This window comes from Drosophila obscura, unplaced genomic scaffold (assembly GCF_018151105.1).
Source record: "Drosophila obscura isolate BZ-5 IFL unplaced genomic scaffold, ASM1815110v1 contig_73, whole genome shotgun sequence".
NCBI lineage: Eukaryota > Metazoa > Arthropoda > Insecta > Diptera > Drosophilidae > Drosophila > Drosophila obscura.
The window spans coordinates 9,853,724-9,874,847 of NW_024542865.1; the positions used below are offsets into that span (position 1 = coordinate 9,853,724).

General features: G+C 45.5%; 1 protein-coding gene across 1 annotated transcript in view; it reads right to left on the minus strand.

The window, feature by feature from the left end:
- Nucleotides 1-21,124, minus strand: part of LOC111068666 — a gene marked incomplete at its 5' end in the record, with an annotated part of 55,647 nt that overhangs the window by 14,584 nt on the left and 19,939 nt on the right. Inside the window, 7 exons of the mRNA XM_022358322.2 lie at nt 7,070-7,201; nt 9,353-9,462; nt 11,210-11,349; nt 13,424-13,521; nt 13,620-13,949; nt 14,664-14,749; nt 19,105-19,458. Coding sequence (XP_022214014.2) covers nt 7,070-7,201; nt 9,353-9,462; nt 11,210-11,349; nt 13,424-13,521; nt 13,620-13,949; nt 14,664-14,749; nt 19,105-19,458 — 1,250 coding nt within the window. The remainder of the gene's footprint in view (nt 1-7,069; nt 7,202-9,352; nt 9,463-11,209; nt 11,350-13,423; nt 13,522-13,619; nt 13,950-14,663; nt 14,750-19,104; nt 19,459-21,124) is intronic.

Sequence of the window (21,124 nt, forward strand, 5' to 3'; positions counted from 1 at the left end):
AAAGAAAGAAAGAAAGAAAGAAAGAAACGCACTGAAGGACAGGAATGAAAATTGAATTGAATTGAGAATAAGTTGAAGATGAAGATAAAGATGCAGATGCAAAGCGAGTGCACATGCCATGGAAGCCATGAAGAGTATATGATTGCGGATCGAATGAGAGCCAAAGAACATAAAGCTTTTAGCTAAAGATCTGCAGATCCGCTTGCTATTAGAGCCAGAACAAATCACGCGCAGTCGCCGCACCCCTTCGGTCAACCCTCGTCGGGTCAGACGGCTGTTCCGCAACTAAAAAATGAATGGGAGAGCAGAGAAAAGGGGAAAAGAAATTGCATCCTCTCTTCTCTCTGTCGCTGATTTCGGGAGCGTGCACGAGTGAGCGGAAATACTTTTCTGCTTATCTTCATGCTAAAATCTAAGTGGCAACAGCAAAATTCTGCGAACGAGGAAACTCTGAAGGAGGTTCCCCCACCCCCAAGAACAGGGTCCATTGCCAAAAGACAAGACGGTGGGGTGGGGTGGGGGGCCCAGGCCCGGGGTATACAAACGTAAAGTATTCAAGTGGAATATGGAAATAAGTTTTATTATATGTGCGAATGCTACTATCACTCTTTACCCCGTCCCCGTCCCCGTCCCCATCAACCGTCTTCATCTGCATCCCCATCCACTCCATTTCGTTTCGTTTCGTTTGGTTTGGTTTGCGTTCTTATATTTTCTTTTTATTTTCTTGTGGCATTTTTTGTACATATTTGCCGGACGGCATTTGGTGGGCAGATCTGGGAATATTAAAGTGCTTGCCCCGCACCGCATGGCTACAGCTCCGATCGCCGAATGATTTTATCAAATCTGCTGACGTTGAACTGATTCGATTCGAATCGAGTCGAGTCGATTTGATTTGACGTGATGTGCGCTTTGTGCAAATTTATGTGATGCGCTGCAGTTTCATAAATGCCAGAGCCTGGCAATAAAATACGAAACTTAACCCATTCTAATTCAACCTCCCAGCCACCCCACCACTGTTGTCCCTGGTCCTTAGCTTTTCCCATATATTGATGGCATAATTTTCGAATGTCCCAAAACCGTTTGGGGGGTCGATGGCGCTTAAGTGGGCGGGTGGGGGCTAAAAGCTGCACAGGCATCTATCTGAGAGTGCCCATCTGCCTCCCTCCCTCCCTCCTGCCGCCATCGTCTCCCATTTCCATTTCCATCCCTATCAACATCACCATCATCCCCCCATCATCGCACCGCCGCCATCTGCACTCACCTCCATCAAGCATCATCTAGCACTCGAGGCGATAATCAGATTGAGGCCCGTGCAGCTGCCGTAGCTTTAGCCGTAGCCGTTGCCGTAGCTCAGGTGTGTAAACAGTAGGGCTGATTGTGTCAAAAAGCAAACAAAAAATTGCGTCACCAACGCACCGAGGAGTTTTGAAAATCCGAGCTTGATTTTCTAATCATTTTGAGGCAACAAAAAAAGCAAATACCCTTAATGGGGAATTTACGGAGAATTACTTAATAATAAAAGCCTAAAAATGCCCAAAATGTGTAGTTATATTTTCTAGCTGCTCAGATATCTATATATAACTTCCTACCCTCTCCCTTCTTTCACTAACCAAGCCACAAACTGTAAAAAAATCAGGTTGAAGGCCTAAAATCCGCACACAAATACGAGTGTGAGTACGAGTACGAGGGGTATCTTATCCAATTATGCAGTTCAAGTTAGTGCAGCTATTCACCCTGCTCACGGGCCGCAAAGTAAGATGATATGCATGCCCTGCAAATTGAGTTCACATTATGCCGTAGACCCGTGGCCAGGAGCCCCATTGTTGCCGCGTCTCTCGATTGTTCGGGCTTTGGGCTTTGGGCTTCGGGCCATTGTGCGGCGTCAGCGGACGCGGCTGTTTTACAATTTAGCTGGAACATTTGACTGCTTTGACTGCTTTGTCTGCCTGGCACCATCAGCCCATGAAGCACCGGGCTGAGCCGACACGGCAACCAAGTAACCTGCAGCCCGCAACCGCCGTCAATCCCTGCCCACGTCGCGTCGTATCGCCTTTGGGTTTCATGGCCCAACAGAGCATTGCGTATACGCCCCTTAGCCGTGGCGAAAATTAATGGGAGGGTAGGTGGAGGTTCATTATTAAATTACATAAATCACTGAACAGCGAACAGCGAGCCGATAACACCCCGAGCTGTGAACCCAAATCAGAATCAGAAGCAAAACCAAAACCAAAACCGAACCCAGAAATGTTGATCAACGATGACACATGCACACTAATGCAGGCAAACAAAAAAAAAATGCATGAAAAACTGAGCTAGGAGAGCCGAAAGGTAGATGCTCTTAGGGTCATATCTGGGAGGCACATACATATGCACATATATGAATGCAACTACAAAATCCTACATCCTAGTGTACAGCTGCAGGGCCCATTCCGAACGGAGCACCTACAGAAACATAATTTATGTCGAATTGAATCTGGATGTGATTGCTGCTGCTTTTATCTACTTTATCGCTTATGGATTTAGCTAAGATCGGGATAGCATCATGCACTATATACATGTGTGTATGTTTATGTGTAACCTCCCGACTGCAGTCACAATACCATTCACATACGAGTCTACTCGCATATATGCAGTTGCTGCGGGCACTGCTGGCCGAGTTGAGATACTCGAACTCGCATCTGTGCGCAATGTGTGTGTGTGTGTGTGTGTGTGTGTGCTAATGACTGTGGAGAGGTAGTGGTAGACGAATTAATTGAATAATCCGACACCTCGCGCTATTAAATTAAGTATGATTGTTGATGCTATTTTTTGTTGATTTTTTGCATTCGTGAAATTTATTTATTCATTCACACACAATTAACGATGGGCGAACCCCTGAAGTGGAAGTGAAAGTGGAAGTGAAAGTGGAAGTGGAGGAGCACATATATTGATTGTTGTTGTTGTTGTGTGGTATTTGAAACGACTCCTCGACCTCTTCTAAAAACCAAACAACCTGTTCGAAGTTTTTGTTTGTTTGTGGCTTGTCAGCAAAGTTCAAGCATCTTCTTGGTTATTCATAGCTGTAGCCAGAGTACGAGTACGGGGACGAGTACGGGGACGAGTACGGGGACGAGTACGGATACGAGTATTGATGCCAGTGGATTGTTGTTTTTGTTGCTGTTTTTGCTATGCTTAACAAATGGAATTATAAATATGGAAGCCCGGAATTACAAAAGCCTGGGCTTGGGCTTGGGCTTTGGCTTCGGCTGGGGCCTTTGGCCTTTGGCCACCAGTATGGTTTCCATGATGCTTACAGCTGTACGTCCTGTTCGTGGTGTTTTTTATATTTTTGGGTTTTGTTGGGCGTAAAGTTTCATCTGCTGTCGATATCAATATCGAGGAAACTCTCGCTTCGCTCATTTGCTGTTGTCAAGTCTCTGGTTGCCCTGGCAAAATTCATTTCATTTTCATTTCATTTCTCATGGTGACTCAGGCTCTGACTCCCCTGGGGGTCATATTGAAGCATCAATTTTGACATTGACTTTGCCTCAGAATTTTGTCTCTTTTGGGTGGAATGAGACATGCCATGCCGTGCTATGCCTGGGGTTGGAGCATTGGTACCAGTGGTTCCGTTGTTCGCTTGTTCGCTTGTTCGGCTGTTCGGTGGCCAAATTGAATATCATTGTTGCAAAAACGAGAAGCGAGAACCAAAAAGGAAAGCGGGAATGAGTTGAGCAGAACGCCAAAAAAACGAAAGACAGAACCAAGCAGAAATGGTAGGAGTACGAGTACGAGTATGGGGTTTGGGGTTTGGGGTATGGGGTATGGGGTATGGCATGGCGACTTCTCTCCTTTGCTCTCTGCCACGCGAGTTAATTAAGTATCTGTGTGTGTGAGTCTGTGTCTGTGTCTGTGGCTGTGTCCCTGCCTGTGCGTTGGTATTTGTATTTTGGATCTGTGTGTAAGCGGATGTGGCCAGAGGCGGGTCGAACGGAGGCATGGTCATATATTTATAGACGCGGTCTGCTGCTTGATTAAACAGACTCTCGACTCGACTCCACTTTGTGTGTTTCCGTTTGCTGTTTGCTGTTTGCTGTTGGATGCGATGGCCGCGGGTCGCATAGATATGAGAGCGTGTCACGCGACTCACGGGCGATACTTGGATACGATCGATAGTTATTAAAGCTACATTGAACTTCCCATTAGTTAGTTAGCAATCGACTTTTCTCACGCTATGCCCACAAGTCGTGCAATAAGTCTCCCCAGATATGGATTCTTGCAGAGATTCGCCTCTGTGTTCTCCATAAAAATGCAATCTCCTAGTTTCGATAGTTTCTTAGCCTTGGTACAGCTACTCGTACTCCCCTTTGCCATACAGATGAGAGCTTGTCACGACAAGGGAGGGAGATGGGGAGAATGGGGAGAATGGGGAATGGGGAATGGGAATGAACTTCCCCATTCTAAGACCCTTAGACATCTCCTCAGACATCTTTTGCGCATTCAACTGACAAATTTCATTTGTATTGATTAGTCAACTTGAGTTTGGGTGTATCCTCCTGCTCCTTCTGACCCCCTCCCCCCTTCTGTGTGTGGGCGGGACTGCTGCCGGCTTGGGTTCGGGTCCGACCACCGCGGGCAAAGAGTCACAGAGTCACAGAGTCAAAGTCTATTTTACATTTCAAAGTGTCAGACGCCATTAGAATTGCCGAGATCTGCTACTTCCTTCCTCGTGGTTCGATGTCTGTCCGTATTTTCGTTGGGTGGGGGGGAGGGGGGTTGCGGAGCAGAACCGAGCAGAGCAGCACATTCTTGGCAGCAGCACAAAACCCCCAGACAGTGCGTGAGAAATGTGTGCTACCCTCTGCATATATCGTTGTATCAGACAAGGCGACAGGATTCCTATCACGCTGCATATTATTGTTTTACTAATGTCGTCAGTTGGCGTTGGCTGAGGCCTTGCCCCAGCCCATGCCCCCACCAAACCATACCCTCCATACTACTCCCAAGACTGTGATAATCCTCTGCTCCAACCCCATCTATGATTTTGAAGCTCACTTAACGCACTTGTGCCTTGTTGGCCCAAGCATCGTTGCCTCTTAAAGTTGGCCGTGCATTTTGGAGCTCCGCTAATTGGGATTGTAATATGCAAGTGGCTCCAATTAGCTGGTGGCTGGTGGCCCCAGGGGGGAATCGCAATTGCAATTACAATAACAATTCCATACCAATATGAATCATTAGCCGTAGCAGTCAAGCAGAGCAATGATCCTACTTCAAAGGGTTATTGAGTGAGCTCCGGGAAGGAGCTAATGATTGTGGCAGAGCCTTGTGGCAGAGCCTTATGGCAGCACTTGACACTTGCAGTCTAAACAGCACTTCGGATGCAGCCTTCTCAATGGCTGGGAAGGCGACCGGAAATTCTGAACATTTTAAGCCTATTCCATGGCGAAAAGAGCTCTTAAATGCGGCATGGAGAACTTGAATGCAGCTTACGAGTAAGCTGGAGTAATCTTTAGGTCAGACAATACGAGCGCCTATGGTATTTCATTTTCGAGAGTTCTACATCTCGAAAGAAGAATCTCAATGCACATAAATAAATTCTAAAAATCATCATAGAGGTCTGCAAATTTTCCCATTATCCAGGCATCATTTTTAAACACTCAAACAGGCAAAATTGCAATCCGATCTGATCACATCCACCCTCTCGTGCCATATAAACTACATTGGAGCTTTAATAACAAGGAATCGGAATCGGAGTCGGAGTCGGAGGAGTTGATCTGAATATATTAAATTTCTAACGAATTTCTCGTTTATTAAATCATACGAATATCCGAGGCACTGACACTTCCTAATGCAGTTGTAGCCCACTTTTAACGGGGCGTCTAAGCCTCACAGGAATTGAGCGGAGCCTCGATTCATGCCTCTCTAATGTTATCGCAGCCTCCGATGTTGCTTGCCCAAACTGAGTCCAAGCTCGACGACATCTAAATGGAACTTATCAACTAATTGTCAGTTATAGCAATTGTCAATTGTTGATTTCCGTTGCAGCTTTGTTCTCTGGCTGTCAAACGCATTGCGATACCGATTCATGACTTCTGACTCCTGATTCCTGGATTCAGTTGTCATACAGTCAACGCATGTAAAATTATGTTTACATACGCAAAATGAGTTTGTCAGATATAATAATGCACATCTACCTACGTACATAGTACATACATACACATGCATATGCATATGCATATGCATATGTACATATATAAATGGCGCATGTTAAATCAACTGGAAGCCGCATCGAAAACGCATTGTTCAAGTAAATTATTTTACTGCTGTTGCTGCTGCTGCTGTTGCTGCTGCTGCTGTGGGGCACGAACTCCGCTGGGGGCCATTCATTTAGGGTGAAAAGTTTTGTTGTAATTGTTGTAATTTGTTGATGTTGTTGTTGTTGTTGTTGTTAACTAATATAGCCATAAAAATACAAAAATATTCCTTGTCACGAGCAGATTTGTTTTGTTAAGTTTTTTTTTCCTTTTGCGGTGCACTTAGACCTACATACATACATACGTACTTTAACGTACTTTCGAGTCTCAATTTTCTATAAATTTGTGCGAGTACATGTATATGTATGGGTGTGAATGTGTGTGTTTTTGGGGATTGGTGTGCGTGCATTCGAAATGCATTTGAACATTTTTGGCAATAAATACGTTTACGTTTCTAATACTAAAAAAAATAAATACAAATATAAAAAGGAGTCGAAAATAAATGTTCATTTTGTGGCAATGCACTTCACTCAATGGGGCAACATTTAAAGGTATATTCTAGGGGGCGGTGTGGTTGGATGTTATGGATGTTATCGGGTGGCATTGGACAAGCACACAGCGAGCGAGACGGCAAGAGAAAGAGAGAGAAAGAGAGAGAGAGAGAGGGAGATAGCGAGCGGCAGGCTGGGGCTTGGGGTTTGAGGTTTGGGGTTTTCTGGCTTGGGGTTTTGGGTGGATGTTTTTGGGTAGCGGCACGGGCACGGGCACGAGCACGGGCACGGGCACGCGCGAGAAAAGTCTAAAGTTTCGTTCAAGTAAAGTTTGGCAGTACTTACGCGTATTATCTTCTGATCACGTATTATCTTGCGTATGCAATTGACGATGAACGTAATGACCATGCCGCCAAGTATCAGGCCGAACACAATCACAATGATGACCACATGCTCCGATTGACCAGCCGTTTCGCCCTGCAAATCGAAGAGAGACAGAGAAAGAGAGAGAGAGAGAGAGAGAGAGAGGTACGGTTTAATTGCCATTTTAATTACATTATCAAATTACCGAGCCAAGCCAAGCCAAGCCAAGCCAAGCCAAGCCAAGCCAGTCGGTAATGGCTGTGGCTCTGTCTATAGGCTTCCTATAGAGAAGTCAAAATGCTCTCGCAGTGAGGAGAAATAAAAATAAAGTCTGAGCTAAAGCCAGTTCGGAACCAAATAGAAGCTCAAATTATATTCATTTGCACTCATGAATCGATTGGAAATGTTAAAATGTTAAAAGCCAAAGCAATGAAATCCCTTGTAATCCTAGCTGTTATTCCATGGAACTCTCTGGGGAGTGAGTGTATTTAATTGGACTTGTTATCACACCGACCGCATTGTGTGTCTATCACTTTCTCCATAAATACGCACACGCATGCATATATGCACACACACACATATGTACGAGTGTGTGTGTGTGTGTGTGTGTGTGTGGGTATTTATTCTTGGCTTCTGACTGGCATTGGATATTCATGGGATAATCATTAGCCGTCTTAGATGCCGTCATCATAAATTACATACATACATATATGAGCCATGTATACTCAGCATAAATTCTCGGCCAATTTTAATCTTGGCCAATTAAATAAACATAACATGTGCATGCGCTTCATTGGGCATTTGCTGGAAATATGCCCAAATGTGTGCACGCATTCAGTTTGCATCGTTTGACCAAATTAGAAATCATAAGCTAAAATAAAAACCCAAGAGCCCATCTCCCATCCCCATCCCCATCCCCATCTCTGTGCATAGCTAACGAAAATGAGCCCCCCATTACGAATCAAATTACATCTAATATTTGCCATAATTATAAAATCATTTCAACGAACAAATATCATTTTTGGTGTGAATTTCAAATTTGGTTTCGTTTCGGGCTTTTTCCAACAAAAAAAAAAATAAAAAATAATACAAATTATTCTGCACAGATATTTGGCAGAAATTAAGCGGAAACATTTGACCAAAATTAAATGGAATTTTGCAGAAAATTTCTGAAATTAAATCAACTAATTGGATGAATTCCATATTCAGATTGGCTCTTTGATTTTTGGCTATTGCTGTGGACCCCACAATGGTGTATATGTATATTTGATGGCGTAGCGCTGAGGGTACACTGTGGAGTGTAACAAATTAATGGAAATTCTTCGGCAGTTGCAATGGAAAAATGTAGAAGTAATTCCACGACTGCAAAACATTTATATTATATATAAAATATAGATTTACATATATATAAATATAAATATTTGTAGCAGGTATTATCGATGGAATTTTTTTAAATATTTACATAGCTAAAACTCTTTTGCAGATTAGCACTTCTTGCATGGTTATCCATCTGCCAGTACGATTTTTTTTGCTATTTGTAGCAGCGTGATACGTGAACGTGATACTAGTCGTTCCCCACTTTTACGAGTAGATTTTTCTGCAAGATGGCTTTACGAGTTCATTTGTCTGCTGTGGCGTCAAGGGGCAAGGACATGTGGGAGGGGTCTAAGATTTAGCTGCATGAATCATTCCCTGTGATGTCGGTGAACGGTGTCGGTCGGTCGGTCGGTCGGTCGGTCGGTCGGTCGGGTCTGACTTTATCAAATCTGATGTCTAATGCGTTGATGCTCAACTTTTGCTGTGGCTATGGCTATGGCTATGTGGCAGTGGCTCCCTGCAAATAACTGTTATTTACAGCTAACGAACAGAGGAGTGAGTCCCGTCCCAGCTAAAGCCGTCCTGTAATACAAACCTCAAACTTTGGCAAACAAAACTTATTTGACCAACTTTGTGTTTGTGCATGCATGCCCTGTGAGTGTGAGTGTGAGTGTGTGTGTGTGTGTGAGTGCTTGCTCGTTTACTTGTGCCAGTGTGTGTTTGTGTGTTTGTGTGTGTGTCTGCATTTGTTTGTACGTGAGTGTTTTTGGGTGTTGCCATCATCGGCGTGTTGAGCATACTTATAATGAGAGAAGGGATCGGCCCAGAAGTCGGGGCCAACGAGTTTGCCTATAATTAGATGCACGTACAACGCTTTGCCCCACATTGAAAATAACCTCCCCCCCCCCATTCAGTTCGTGTGTGTGTGTGAGTAGGCGTTGCACTTACCGTACAGCTCTCCTCATCCCATCGAAATTTACAATTGTCTAGGCCATTACATTCCAAATCCTTTGATATGCAGGTCGCGTCCTCGCAATCGTATTCGTCCTCGGTGCAGGCTGTCGGAGCGTAGCACCCAAAAGAGTGCAACATAGTGAGAGAGAGAGGGAGAGGGGGAGAGAAAGAGAAAGAGAATGAGAATGAGAGACAGTTGTAGAGTTAGAGAAAGTTGTAAAAAATTTGGCACAAAATGGCAGTTCAAGTGAGAGAGAGTGTATGTGTGTGTGTTTGTGTGTGTGTGTGTGTGTGTGTGTGTGGAAGAAAACAGTGCCAAAATGGCAATCAAAGCACCAATCGTGGAAGCACAGTGGAATGGACAATTGATTTCAATTGAAATGGTTTTACACACCCCGAAGCGAATCGAGTGGGATCGAAGGTGGGTGTAAAAGGCCTCATGAAATTGATGTTGACACTCAAACTCTTTTCAATGGCCAATTCAAAGTAATTCCACACCGAAAGGGTTGGCATTGATTGAACATGAAGTCCACACTTTCTTGTTTCATGGCAATTAATAATTGAATTGGCTTTATTTGCACTCCATCCGCCATCTGTTTAATGTCAGCTTAATTTAATTTTAATCCGACATTAATTAAAGCGAGATTTCAATTCAAATTTCAAGTTCTCTTCTCAAAATAAAATTAAGTTCTGATTACATATATACATACACTACTTGTATAAGATCAGTGTTTCTATTCAATATGCAATCAACATTAAATGTATTTATTTACTTCAACTTGAAAATTGCTAAAACTAGACATTCGAGCTATTTTTTATAGAGTTTCACTCAACGTATTAAACTACCACCGATTAAATCATTTGAGTAAGAATACCAATGCCATGCCTCTTTGGCCCTTTTACCCTCCCAATTGGATTAATTGGATTAATGTCAGTTTCGATCTGCCGTTTCGTCGATTCACTGTAGATGAGTTGTTCACTTTCTTTTCACTTTTTATGCTCAACTGTCAATTCAACTCCAACGCAATTCGATTTGTGTTTAATTTTCTATCAATTTGAGGTCTCGAATTGATGGAATTCTCCATGCTGCCAGTCCACAGTGCAGTGGGCAGGAGATGGGACAGGCGGAAAAGGCGGGAAAGGCGGGAAAAGCGGGAAAAGCGGGAAAGCGACGATGGAAACCACAGGGCAAATGCACGTAATGTCGAACATAAATCGCTCAGGCAACAACAATTATTGCCGATGCTGGCTATGGTACTACTCGTACTCAGGACACAGATGGATCTGGAGGAGTAGATGTTAGATGGAGCTCGAGGATTCGGAGGATTCGCCGTCTGGCTTCTGCCTAAAAGTAAACAATGCTGGCCCCAGGACAAAGGACAATCGTTGAATGACAAAAGAGTGCTTAGCCTTTGCCTTTGGCAACTGGCGGCAATCACGCAGAACCCTGTGCGCCAAACAAACAGACACACAGACATTCAGAAAGATAGATAGATAGATAGATAGATAGATGGGTAGATGGGAGTGTGAATGGGGAACGGGGAAGGAGCAGGGGAAGGAGGATATGGTGGATGACAGAGTCAGATAGTTGGTTAGACAAGAGATTTCCACTTTCGCCTCTGTTTCAGCCTCGTACTCGTTCATGGGACTGCCAAATGGGCAGCCAAAAAAAAAAGGGAACGTGGCAGGGGAGGCAACCGCCTCCAGTGCCAACTCCGGATTTAGGGGGAGCTTAGCACCGGATTGCCCCAAGGATTTCGGTCATGCCTTTGTACTTTCAGCCTGAGCATTTGTTGCCAATTCAAGGGATTTGCCATCATCAAAGCAGGCCAGAGGATGGCAAGGACTTACCAGCTCCACGGTCCCGAAACGCGGTGTACAGAATGCCGAATGTCGAATTAATCGCGATTTGATCTGCATAGAAACGCAAGTGCAAAATGTTTGATTCCGCCGTAATACTCTCGCCAGCCGAACCGCAAAAGTTTTTCACTCTGTAAAGGGCAAAACAAACAAATGGAAGAAGTTAATATTGATGTTAATTGGGAACTGGCTGAGGCTTGTTCTCTGGAAAATGTTAGGCTAGAATCTATGTGCCATTTGAATTATTTATTTATTGTTTCGCTTGGTTTGTACAACTGCTAAATATATATATGTATGTATGTATGCTGTAGACTCAGATGCGGATTTCTGTATTAGCGTAATGGCGCAACTTAGTTTTTGGATGTGGTTAGATCTCTAAATTCAGAGCGAACAGCAGCTAACATGTTAACATGCTGTTACTGATCGCTGTTACCGCTTACTGTTACCGCTAACTGTTACCGCTTACTGTTACCGCTCGCTGTTACCGCTTGCTGTTACCGCTTACTGTTACCGCTCGCTGTTACCGCTCACTGTTACCGCTCGCTGTTACCGCTCGCTGTTACCGCTCGCTGTTACCGCTCGCTGTTACTGCTGGGAGAGCGGTTCTTTCCACACGGCTCTCATAGCGTTTGGCATGCAAGTTCGAATAACTTATTACATGCCGACCCCCAAGTGAAAATGTGCCTAGAAGTGGTCTCTATGGTGCAGTCAAAGAAATCGAATGGCTCCAAGAGGACATGGAGATGCTGATCTGATGGCTAAACTTTCCGACGAGTGCTGTCACTTTAAAGCTGAGGATTCCTTGTCTGGAATGTCCATGAGAGCTACACTCACCATTTTCAACACAATTTAATCCGTTGTAACTCTGAACCAGACTTAATATTTCATTAAAATCCATGTACACATGCTTGCAAGAAACCTTGCGAGTCCAAAGTAGGCGGGTGCTTAATTGTTCTGCTCTTTGCTGGATTTACTGTAGATCTCTGTCTCTCTAATCTCTTTAATCTCTGTCACAGGTAAACGTGAGCATATTTGGTAGGGTTTACTGTCGACTCCCGGCAAAGTTCCAGTTCTTGGGCATATTTAATTCTGGCAATATATGGATATTTTGGCATCGATAGCAGACGCGTAATCGATAAATAAATAATTTATAATATAGCTTAAATGATGGCGTTCACTGAATATGGTATTTATGTTCATTCGTTCGTTCATTTGGTGGCCATCGGCGTTGCCCCAGTCGTCGTCGTCGTGGCTCCTGTCTTCTGGCTCCTGTCCGTGCTGCTGCCTTTGGCGCATTTCACGCTTTGCTGACATTTTCTGTGGCTGCCCCAGAAAGTACGCTACGAAATGTTGGTTCGTGTGTTCGTGTGTGGGCTGCTGCCACCCGTCGTGTGCGATAAATTGTTACGAAAAATGAATTTAAATGAAAGCTGAACGAACGAGCGACAGGAGCAGCAACAGCAGCAACAGCAGCAACAAAGGCATCAAATCAATGGCCATGGCTGACTGCAAAGACAGACAAGCTTGTGCTGCTGCTGCTGCTGCTGCTTCTGCTTCTGCTTCGACCTGCCTTCCTCCCAGTGCCACCATTTTCCATTTTCCGAGAGCTGAAAACGCCAGTCAATCAATTTGAGTGTTGTCCCGAGCATCTGTAGCAGCAACAAGTGGAAATGTATTGGCGCGTTAAAAGCGGATGTCAATGCGTGTCGAAGATGGAGGAGCAGCCAGACAGCGAGACAGCCAGACAGCCAGACAGCCAGTCAGCCAGGAGAGAGTCAGTCATCCAGTTCGCCAGCTAGTGGGCAGGGCAGGGCACGGCAGGACATGGGGCACGGACACGAGACACGGGCTCGGGCTCGGGCTCGGGCAGGGATGTACGAGTCAAAGGCGCCCGCCACTTCCGCTGTCGAACAATTTACTTTTGGCCGGTAATAAATTGAAAATTTGCCTGGGCTTTGATCTCTCCGCTTTTTGGCAATGCGGAAATTGGTTTGTGGCATTGCGTATACGTATACCCGGCCGAGTGCACAGCTCTCCCGCGCTCTCTGCAGCTCTCCCGCGGCACTCCAAAAGCAATTTGTCAGTGTTGTAAAACGCAGCAGAAATGTGATTAACCTTTCAAGGTACCAAGGTACCAAGGCACGAGGAATGAGGTACGAGGTACGAGAATTCCCATGCAAAGTCAAAGGCTGGCAAAAGACTCACCGCAACGGCATCACTGTCTGCTCGGGAAATATGTCCAGAAAGTTTGTCTCGCAATCGTTCGGTTTGCTCAGCTTAAAGTCCAAAAATTTGAGGAAAATCTGTGCGAGAGGAAGAGCAGGAGGAGGAGAAGGAGGATATGGAAATGGAAGTTCCAAGTAAAATGTTTCGAATTGACATCGAGTCATCCGCAACTCACCTTCCAGTTCTCCTTGACCTGGATGCGCCAAATGCAGTCGAGGGCTATCTTGTTGCGGATGACCTGCTCCCGTATATCCGCCGGCACATCCGTGGAGTTGATGAAGCCCTCGTAGCCATCCTTCTCGATGGTGCAGTTGAGGTCGGTGCTGGGTGCCTCGCGGTTCCGATCGAGGTACTCGTACACGGCACTGAAGCCGGTGTACTCGATGGTCTCGTCCGAGTGAAAGTGCAGCCACAGATAGCGCTCCTTGGAGGTGATTTCCGGTGGGAAATCGGTGCCGCAATACTTGCCAATCAGCGTGGAGAAGCCGTACTGACCGTCGCGTATCTGCAAGAATTTGGCTTTAGATCTTCAGGACTGTGTCTGTGTCTGTGTCTGTGCCTGCGTCTTTACGCAATAAGCCAGCCAGCTGCCACATGGCAAATGGCACATGGCAAACAGTTTGTCAGGGCCTAAGCCGCTTTGGCAATTGGCAAGAGCTTCGAGCATGGGCTTGGGCTTGGGCTTGGGCTTGGGCTTGGGCTTGGACTTGGACTGAAACTGAGACTCTGGCTGCCTTTTGGTTATGTTATGGCAGAGTGCATTCAAATCAGGCTTACGACTTGCCGGCAAAGACAACATTCAATTAAAACTTCCAATTTTAAGGTTACGGGGCCCGGCATAAAAAGACCAGGCCAGGCCAGGCCAGGCCAGGCCAGGATCTGTTCAACAAAAAATAGAGGCGAGGCAAAAACGGGCAGTAACAAGGAAAAGTCGTAGAAGAAACAAATCGAAAACTTTGCCACGCCATGGCAAAGCCCTGCAACTAAGCAAGTTTTTCGTTTCATTCTCCGTTCGTGTTTTTTGTTGTTTCTTTGCTGTTTTTTTTCGTTTTGTATCTAGCTTCATTTTGTTGGCTGTGTGTGTGCAACAAAGTTTTGCGTTTGTTTTTATGCACTGACGCTGACCCTTTCGTGGCAGCCCGTCTCTGTCTCTGTCTTTGTGCGCCTGTTGCCAGCCAGATACTCGTAGCAGTTACCATCCACATCCACTGTTACTTACTTCGAGAAAATCAAATTTGCACTCCTCCTTGGCCTCGATATTAAACGAGTTGCGAAAGTCCAGGCGTATGATTTGTCCCTTCGGCGCTGTAATTAGATGCAGGCATCAAGCATCAAGCAGAGCGCAGTGCAGAGCGCAGTGCAGTGCAGAGCGGAGCGGGGAAGAGAAAGAAGATGGCACAAAAGGCAACACGTTAGTCGACAAATATAAATTCCATAATCCCACCACCACTACCCCAACCCCGGCTCCGACCGCGGCTCCGACCCCAACCCCGAGCTTACTCAAAGTTAAATGCCTCAGAGCTGAGCGACTGATTAACAACGGCTCAGCGCCAGCTCAAGTTCTGTTTCTGCTGATGAAGTGATGAAGGGATGGATGGCAGGTTCGGTGGAGCGTGGCTGGGACTTGGACTTGCAGTTGGAGTTGGAACCGGGGCGAGAGAGAACAGACAGGACCAAAGATGGAATGCACTTCGAGTCTGGCGGGAGATTCCCGAGAGCCCAAGCACAGCGCACAGGACACAGCGCACAGGACTCGACTCATTCATTCATTCACTTAATTAAGAAGTGTGGCGCTGTTCTGGCTCCACCTGGGGCGCTCTTCTCTCTTGGTTATTACTTTATGATTTTATGATTGCTTTCACACCACGGAGGGGGTGTTCCGAAGTTCCCTTTTCTTAATAAAATAATAAAAATTCCTACAACTAAAAAAATATATAAACTTTGCTCAAAGCATTTCTCAAAGCACCAACCCCCCCTCCCAGTTTCTGGACTGCTCCTAGACTCTCGACTAGACAACGAAAATTGGTAAAAAATGGCACACAATTTCCCCATTTAGAAGTAAATCGAAACTATAATATGCCTGCGATGAGATACATCCATCTAGAGGGCTTTTTCTTTTTCTTTCGGAGTGGAAAGGCAGAGACCCAATCATGGTCTCGTATCCGGTCGTATCTATGGCCAAAATGAAAGCATCTGGGGACTCATTTAGTGGGCTGCATGAAAAGAAGAGGGCATCAAGATGCCACACCCACACCCAGATTCATTCATTCATTCATTCATTCACACTCACATGCAGTGCCGACTCACACACATATTCAGCTAACGAATCCTTGGCATGAATCAATGGCAATGGCAATGGCAATGGCAATGGGTCGGCCTCTGCTTCTGCCTCTGCCTCTGCCTCTGGAGCTGGCATTTGAAAAAACATTTTCTCCTGTTCCGATCCGCTCCTTCGTGTTGGCTGTGAAATGGAACCTTTGTGGCCAATGTGGCATAACAACACACACACACACACACACAGACGAGCACTCAGTCTCCAGTCCGTAAACACATGCATATATACAGAAGCAATTGCCAAGGCGTTAGCACCCACACAAGCACACATAAGCACACACTCACACACACACACACATTACATAATGGAGATGGACAAGTAATGAAAGTTGGAATCACAGAGAGAGAGAGAGAGAGAGAGAGAGGGAGGGAGGGAGGGAGGGAGCCAAAGGCTGAGGCTGAGCCAAACAAATGCCAAAGTGAGTGAGGTTTGAATGGGAATAGAATTTCGCATTGATTGGCCTTGAAAAAAAGGAAGGAACCAACTTAAGGTTAGTCCCCCAGTGGGGTGGGGGCTGTGGCCTGTGGTCTGTGGGCTGTGGGCTGTGGGCTGTGGGCTGGGGTTTGGCTGCATTAGTATTACCAAATTACAAAGCACAGCGGGCGGGGCAGGGAAAGGCAGGTAGAGAGCATAATTTTTGAATTGCATTTGCAGTTTCATCCAACGAAATGAAACCTAATTACAAGGCAGAACAGACCAATTGATGGTTAGCCCCGAAAAGAGGAGAACATAAAAGAAAAGAAAAGAACAGCAAAGAAACGAAAAGGAAAGGCAGGCCATGGATTAGGATTGGAAAATGCATTCATGATTACAGGCAATCGGATCGGGTGGGTACTGTTTGTTGTCGTACTTTCTGGGGGGGAAAATGCATGACAATTGATTTGCAAATTTTTGGATATTTGGCAGGCTACTCCCCTTGGCATGGGCTCCGCCAGTAGATTGCTTTTCTGAGGGACTTTGACTGGATGGCAAAGGATTTCGAAAGGTATTGGCGTACTCGTGTTTTCTGAGGGGAGAACTACGAAAAATTTGCACAAATTTTTGATACCACACAGGCTGGCTGGCTGGTCTGGCTGGCTGGCTGGCTGGCTGGCCTGGCTGGCTGGCTGGCTGGCTGAGCTGGCTCTCCCATGGCCAAATGTCCTTTGGCTCACATTCAGGGGGATGGTTTTTCTGTGGGTTCAGCTGGAACGTTATGCCATTGTTAACAGTGACAGATTTGCTGGGGAAATTAATTAACCAATTTTGGACACTGCTGTGGGTTCGTATATGGAAATGTATGGGTACTTCCTTAGGCATTCATTCATATACTTGCGCACGTAGATTGATTCGAAATCAGGGGGTTGTGGGGATTGGTTTGCATTTGAGGCATTGTCCAGTGGGACTGGTTCTTATGGGGTTGCAACAAGGCAACGAAGACACAAATTTCCCAGTGGCAATGCCAGAGACGATCCATTAACAAATGGCATTCCTTTTTTACTTGGAATGGACAATGGATTCAGTTTGATCTGCCAGAAGATATTTTCAATTTAATTAACCAATTTTGGAAATAGAAGAGACACCCTGGACACTGCTTAGCTTGGGAATCCTTTGCCTTTGCCTCTGCCATGGATGGATGCATCTCTCTCATTTGGTTGCTTTTGTTGGTCTGCTAAGGTTTACTTCCATTAACATGGTCTTGCCCACACCCACACCCACACCCACACCCGCAGCCCACACACCCACACATTGATATGCAAATAAGCAGCTGTCTCCGGCTATGTCTCCGCCTCTGTCTGCTCTACTCCCTAAGCACAACCCCCCTTAACCCGCCCCCAACTAATGCTGAACACACACATACTTGGGGTGATGTACATACATATGTATGCATGTATGTATGTATGCTGACATATTTGTAGATAGACTCGAGATACTGAGACCCGCTGATGCGTGCTTATGGAAAGTCAATCATTCGCTTTCAGGTTTTATCTGTCAGCTCTTGACTTTTGCAGTGACATTATTTTGTCTTAACTGACAAATGATTTGGCCTCTAACCGACTTTAGATAAGCATTGGAGTTGACTCGATTCGATTCGATTCGAGCTGAGGCTGAGGCTGGCGATGGAGATGGAGATGGAGCTGAGGAAGAGGCAGTGAAGCGAATGCAGCTCAAATATGATGACTGCTGGGCACAATCCCCCCATTGGCAATCCCCCATCGAGGGATTGAATTGTGCTGCAAGGGCCAAGGGGAGATGGCAGATGGGTGAGGGGAGGGGGGGAGGGGGTGAACGAACACGCCAACGCTTTTAAATGGGACACACAAAACGGTCCCTGCCACTGGAATCTGTGTGGAGCATCTTACGCATCAGCGCCGTCTAATGCTGCCGCTCCAATGGGTTCCCCATTCCCCTTCCCCTTCCCCACACCCCATACCCAGTTGCTCTCTGAATGACTCACTGAGTGACTGACTGAGTGACTGACTGGCTGGCTGACTGACAGACTGGCATCTGGTAATGTCAACAGCCAACAGACTTGGCCAAAAGACTTTGCAATTATTTGCAGTAGCTTGGCTCGGCTCGTCCTCGTCGCCAAGTGCTTGCCATATAAACTTTTACGAGGCCTGCACTCCTCCACTCTACTCCACTCCACTCCACTCCACATGCTCGCACGCCACAGGAAGTTGCCTGCGAATTGGCTGCCATCAAAGCTCCTATTTGTCTTTGTGTCTGTGGAATAAGGCATCAGATCAGCAACAGATACAGCTACGGATACAGCTACAGTATGCGGGGCTGCTTGTTAATTGCTTAGCCGTAGATAATCAACCGAATGGGTGGGCCACTGCTGCTGCTGCTGCTGCATCAATGAATGGATGAGGCATGAATACTCCATCCTGCATAATACAACCTGCAATTACTTGGCTCGAGCATGACACTCAAATAATTTCCATATAAATCGCAGCTAAATCTCTAATCTCTTCGGTCCGTAGGACTCGGATGGGTTGAGTGTCGTAATTCGTTGTTCGTATGAATAGATATGCACTTGCTGAATGAATATTCGAATAGCCGGCTATGCATATTGATTGCCATGAACTATTTGGTTATTCGGTTATTCTGTTCTGCATTTGTTTCGGCTCGACTTCCCTTGGATGTTGAAGTCAGTCATTGGGTAATTCCTCAGCTGGGTAATGTAGTCGATTGTAGTCGATTGATAATAATTTGATAATTGTTTCCACAACTTAGTCGTTTTACTCGTTTGATTACTAATAGTGTGGGTAAAATTCATTCGTTCATTGGCAGTCACCAGCATCAACTCAATAATAATAATAATTTCACCCCCTCCACTCACCTGTTATCACTCGCGTGCAGTTGATGTTCTTCGGATACAGATTGGGATACTCGGGACTGTAGAGCTCGTTCTTGGTGGCATCGCCCTCGACAAAGAGCCGGCAGCGGTCCACCTGATCCTCCTCCGCCTGCCGCTCGCTGCGACCTGCACGCGGTGGTCGAGAAATGGTCAGGGCATGCGGCTCCTCCACAAGCACCTCATCCTCCTGCCGGGTAGACTGACCGTTGAGCCCGATGGCAAATGCATTGGCTGCTGTGAATGGGCTACCACCGACGGCACTGTCTTGGTGGTAGCTCAGTGATTGGGTAGCCACCCAATCCGAGCGATTTGTCACTGCCCCACTGCCCGCAGCAGCTGAAACGACATGGAAAAACGAAATGGAGTTCACCTGAGTACCAATACGAGTATGAGCATATGCAGTTTCGGTAGTAAAAGTGAAAATATATATACACACATACATGTACATTTGTGTACTTATATATTGTATATTCAGACATTTTTATGGTGGATTGGGGGGTAGCATTACATTTTATTATGATAATAATAATCATGAGCATTACAATTTATGCGGTGAGCGCGTTTCCTTTTTTAATAATGCGCATAACTTTTGCCAGAGTTACAGCAAAAGTGAAACTAAAAAGAGGTAAAGTAAAGTACAACAACAGCAACAACAGCAACAACAGCAACAACAAAAAGCAACCTCATATACATCGTGAATAAAGGTAAAGTAAATACATATGCATGTATGTATGTATGTATGTATGTATGTATGTATGTTTAGTTGGTTGGCTGGTTGGTTGGTTGGGTACGCATACTTTGTTAACTTTCGCATAACGGAACACCACACGGCATGCCACGCCACGCCACGCCACGCAACGCAACGCCAAAAAGTAGGCAATGCAAATTTTTTTTTAAGCTTCAACTTGGCCTCTCACTTCCTCTGAGTGCCCATCCATCCTGCCACTCTCTAACCACTCTCTCTCTCTCTCTCTCTCTCTCTTTCGTTCTGTATGAACTACGTTGCCAGAGTAGCTGTAACTGTAACTGCAGCTGTAACTGTGACTCTGACTGTGACTGTGACTGTAACTGTAACTGCATCTAAAAAACAATCGTTAAGCCCATGCAAAGTAGCCCAAAGCACAGCCCACACACACACACAAAGAAGCAGCCTCACACACAGAAACACATGTGGCTGAGAGAGTACGACTGCGTGTGTGTGTGTGTGTGTGCACAGGGCATTGGCACGACTGTAAGCTAAATGCAACGACAACTGCAACGACAACGACAACTACAACCAAGCAAAACCAACACGAAATTAGGAAAGCCAACGAAGCAGGGATGCTCTCTGGCAGCAGGATTCCAGTTTGATTTGCTAAATTGAATCGAATGTGGGTAAAACAATCTAAAGTGCCAACTAATTGCTGTGGGGCTTCTGTGGCGCAACACACCGCAACATAATTGGGCAAGAGAGAGAGAGAGAGAGAGAGAGAGAGAGAGAGAGAGGCGAGTGAGAGGCGCCTTTGAGCTTACCGCAGCAGCTTGACATTCATTTGGAATGTAATTAATTGTTATATATACGCTGAAGCCAATTATTGTGTGCTTAAAGGTGTGTGCAGTCTTGGAATTCTTTCTGTAAGCATGATTGCAGAATTATCTACTCACTGTAATTAAATATAATTGTAATACATACATATATGCATCAATTATAAATATATTTAATTACTTTGCTCTCACTCGTGTGCTTTTATTACAATGTTAATCAATGAAAAGTGTTTTTATTTTTTGGGTTTATTTTGCATTAGTTATTCAGTGAATCATTCATTTAGCATTCATTCGGTACAGTTGTGCTCAAGACCCGGGTGTACCATTTCCAGTGATCGTTGAGTTACATTCGAGTTGAGCTTATGGGTCATAGGGTATTGCAGAAACAGACGACAGAAGTCGGTGACAACACTAACACAGTCACACTCTCTGTACACACAGGCACACAGGCACACACAGGCATGCATACAACATACCC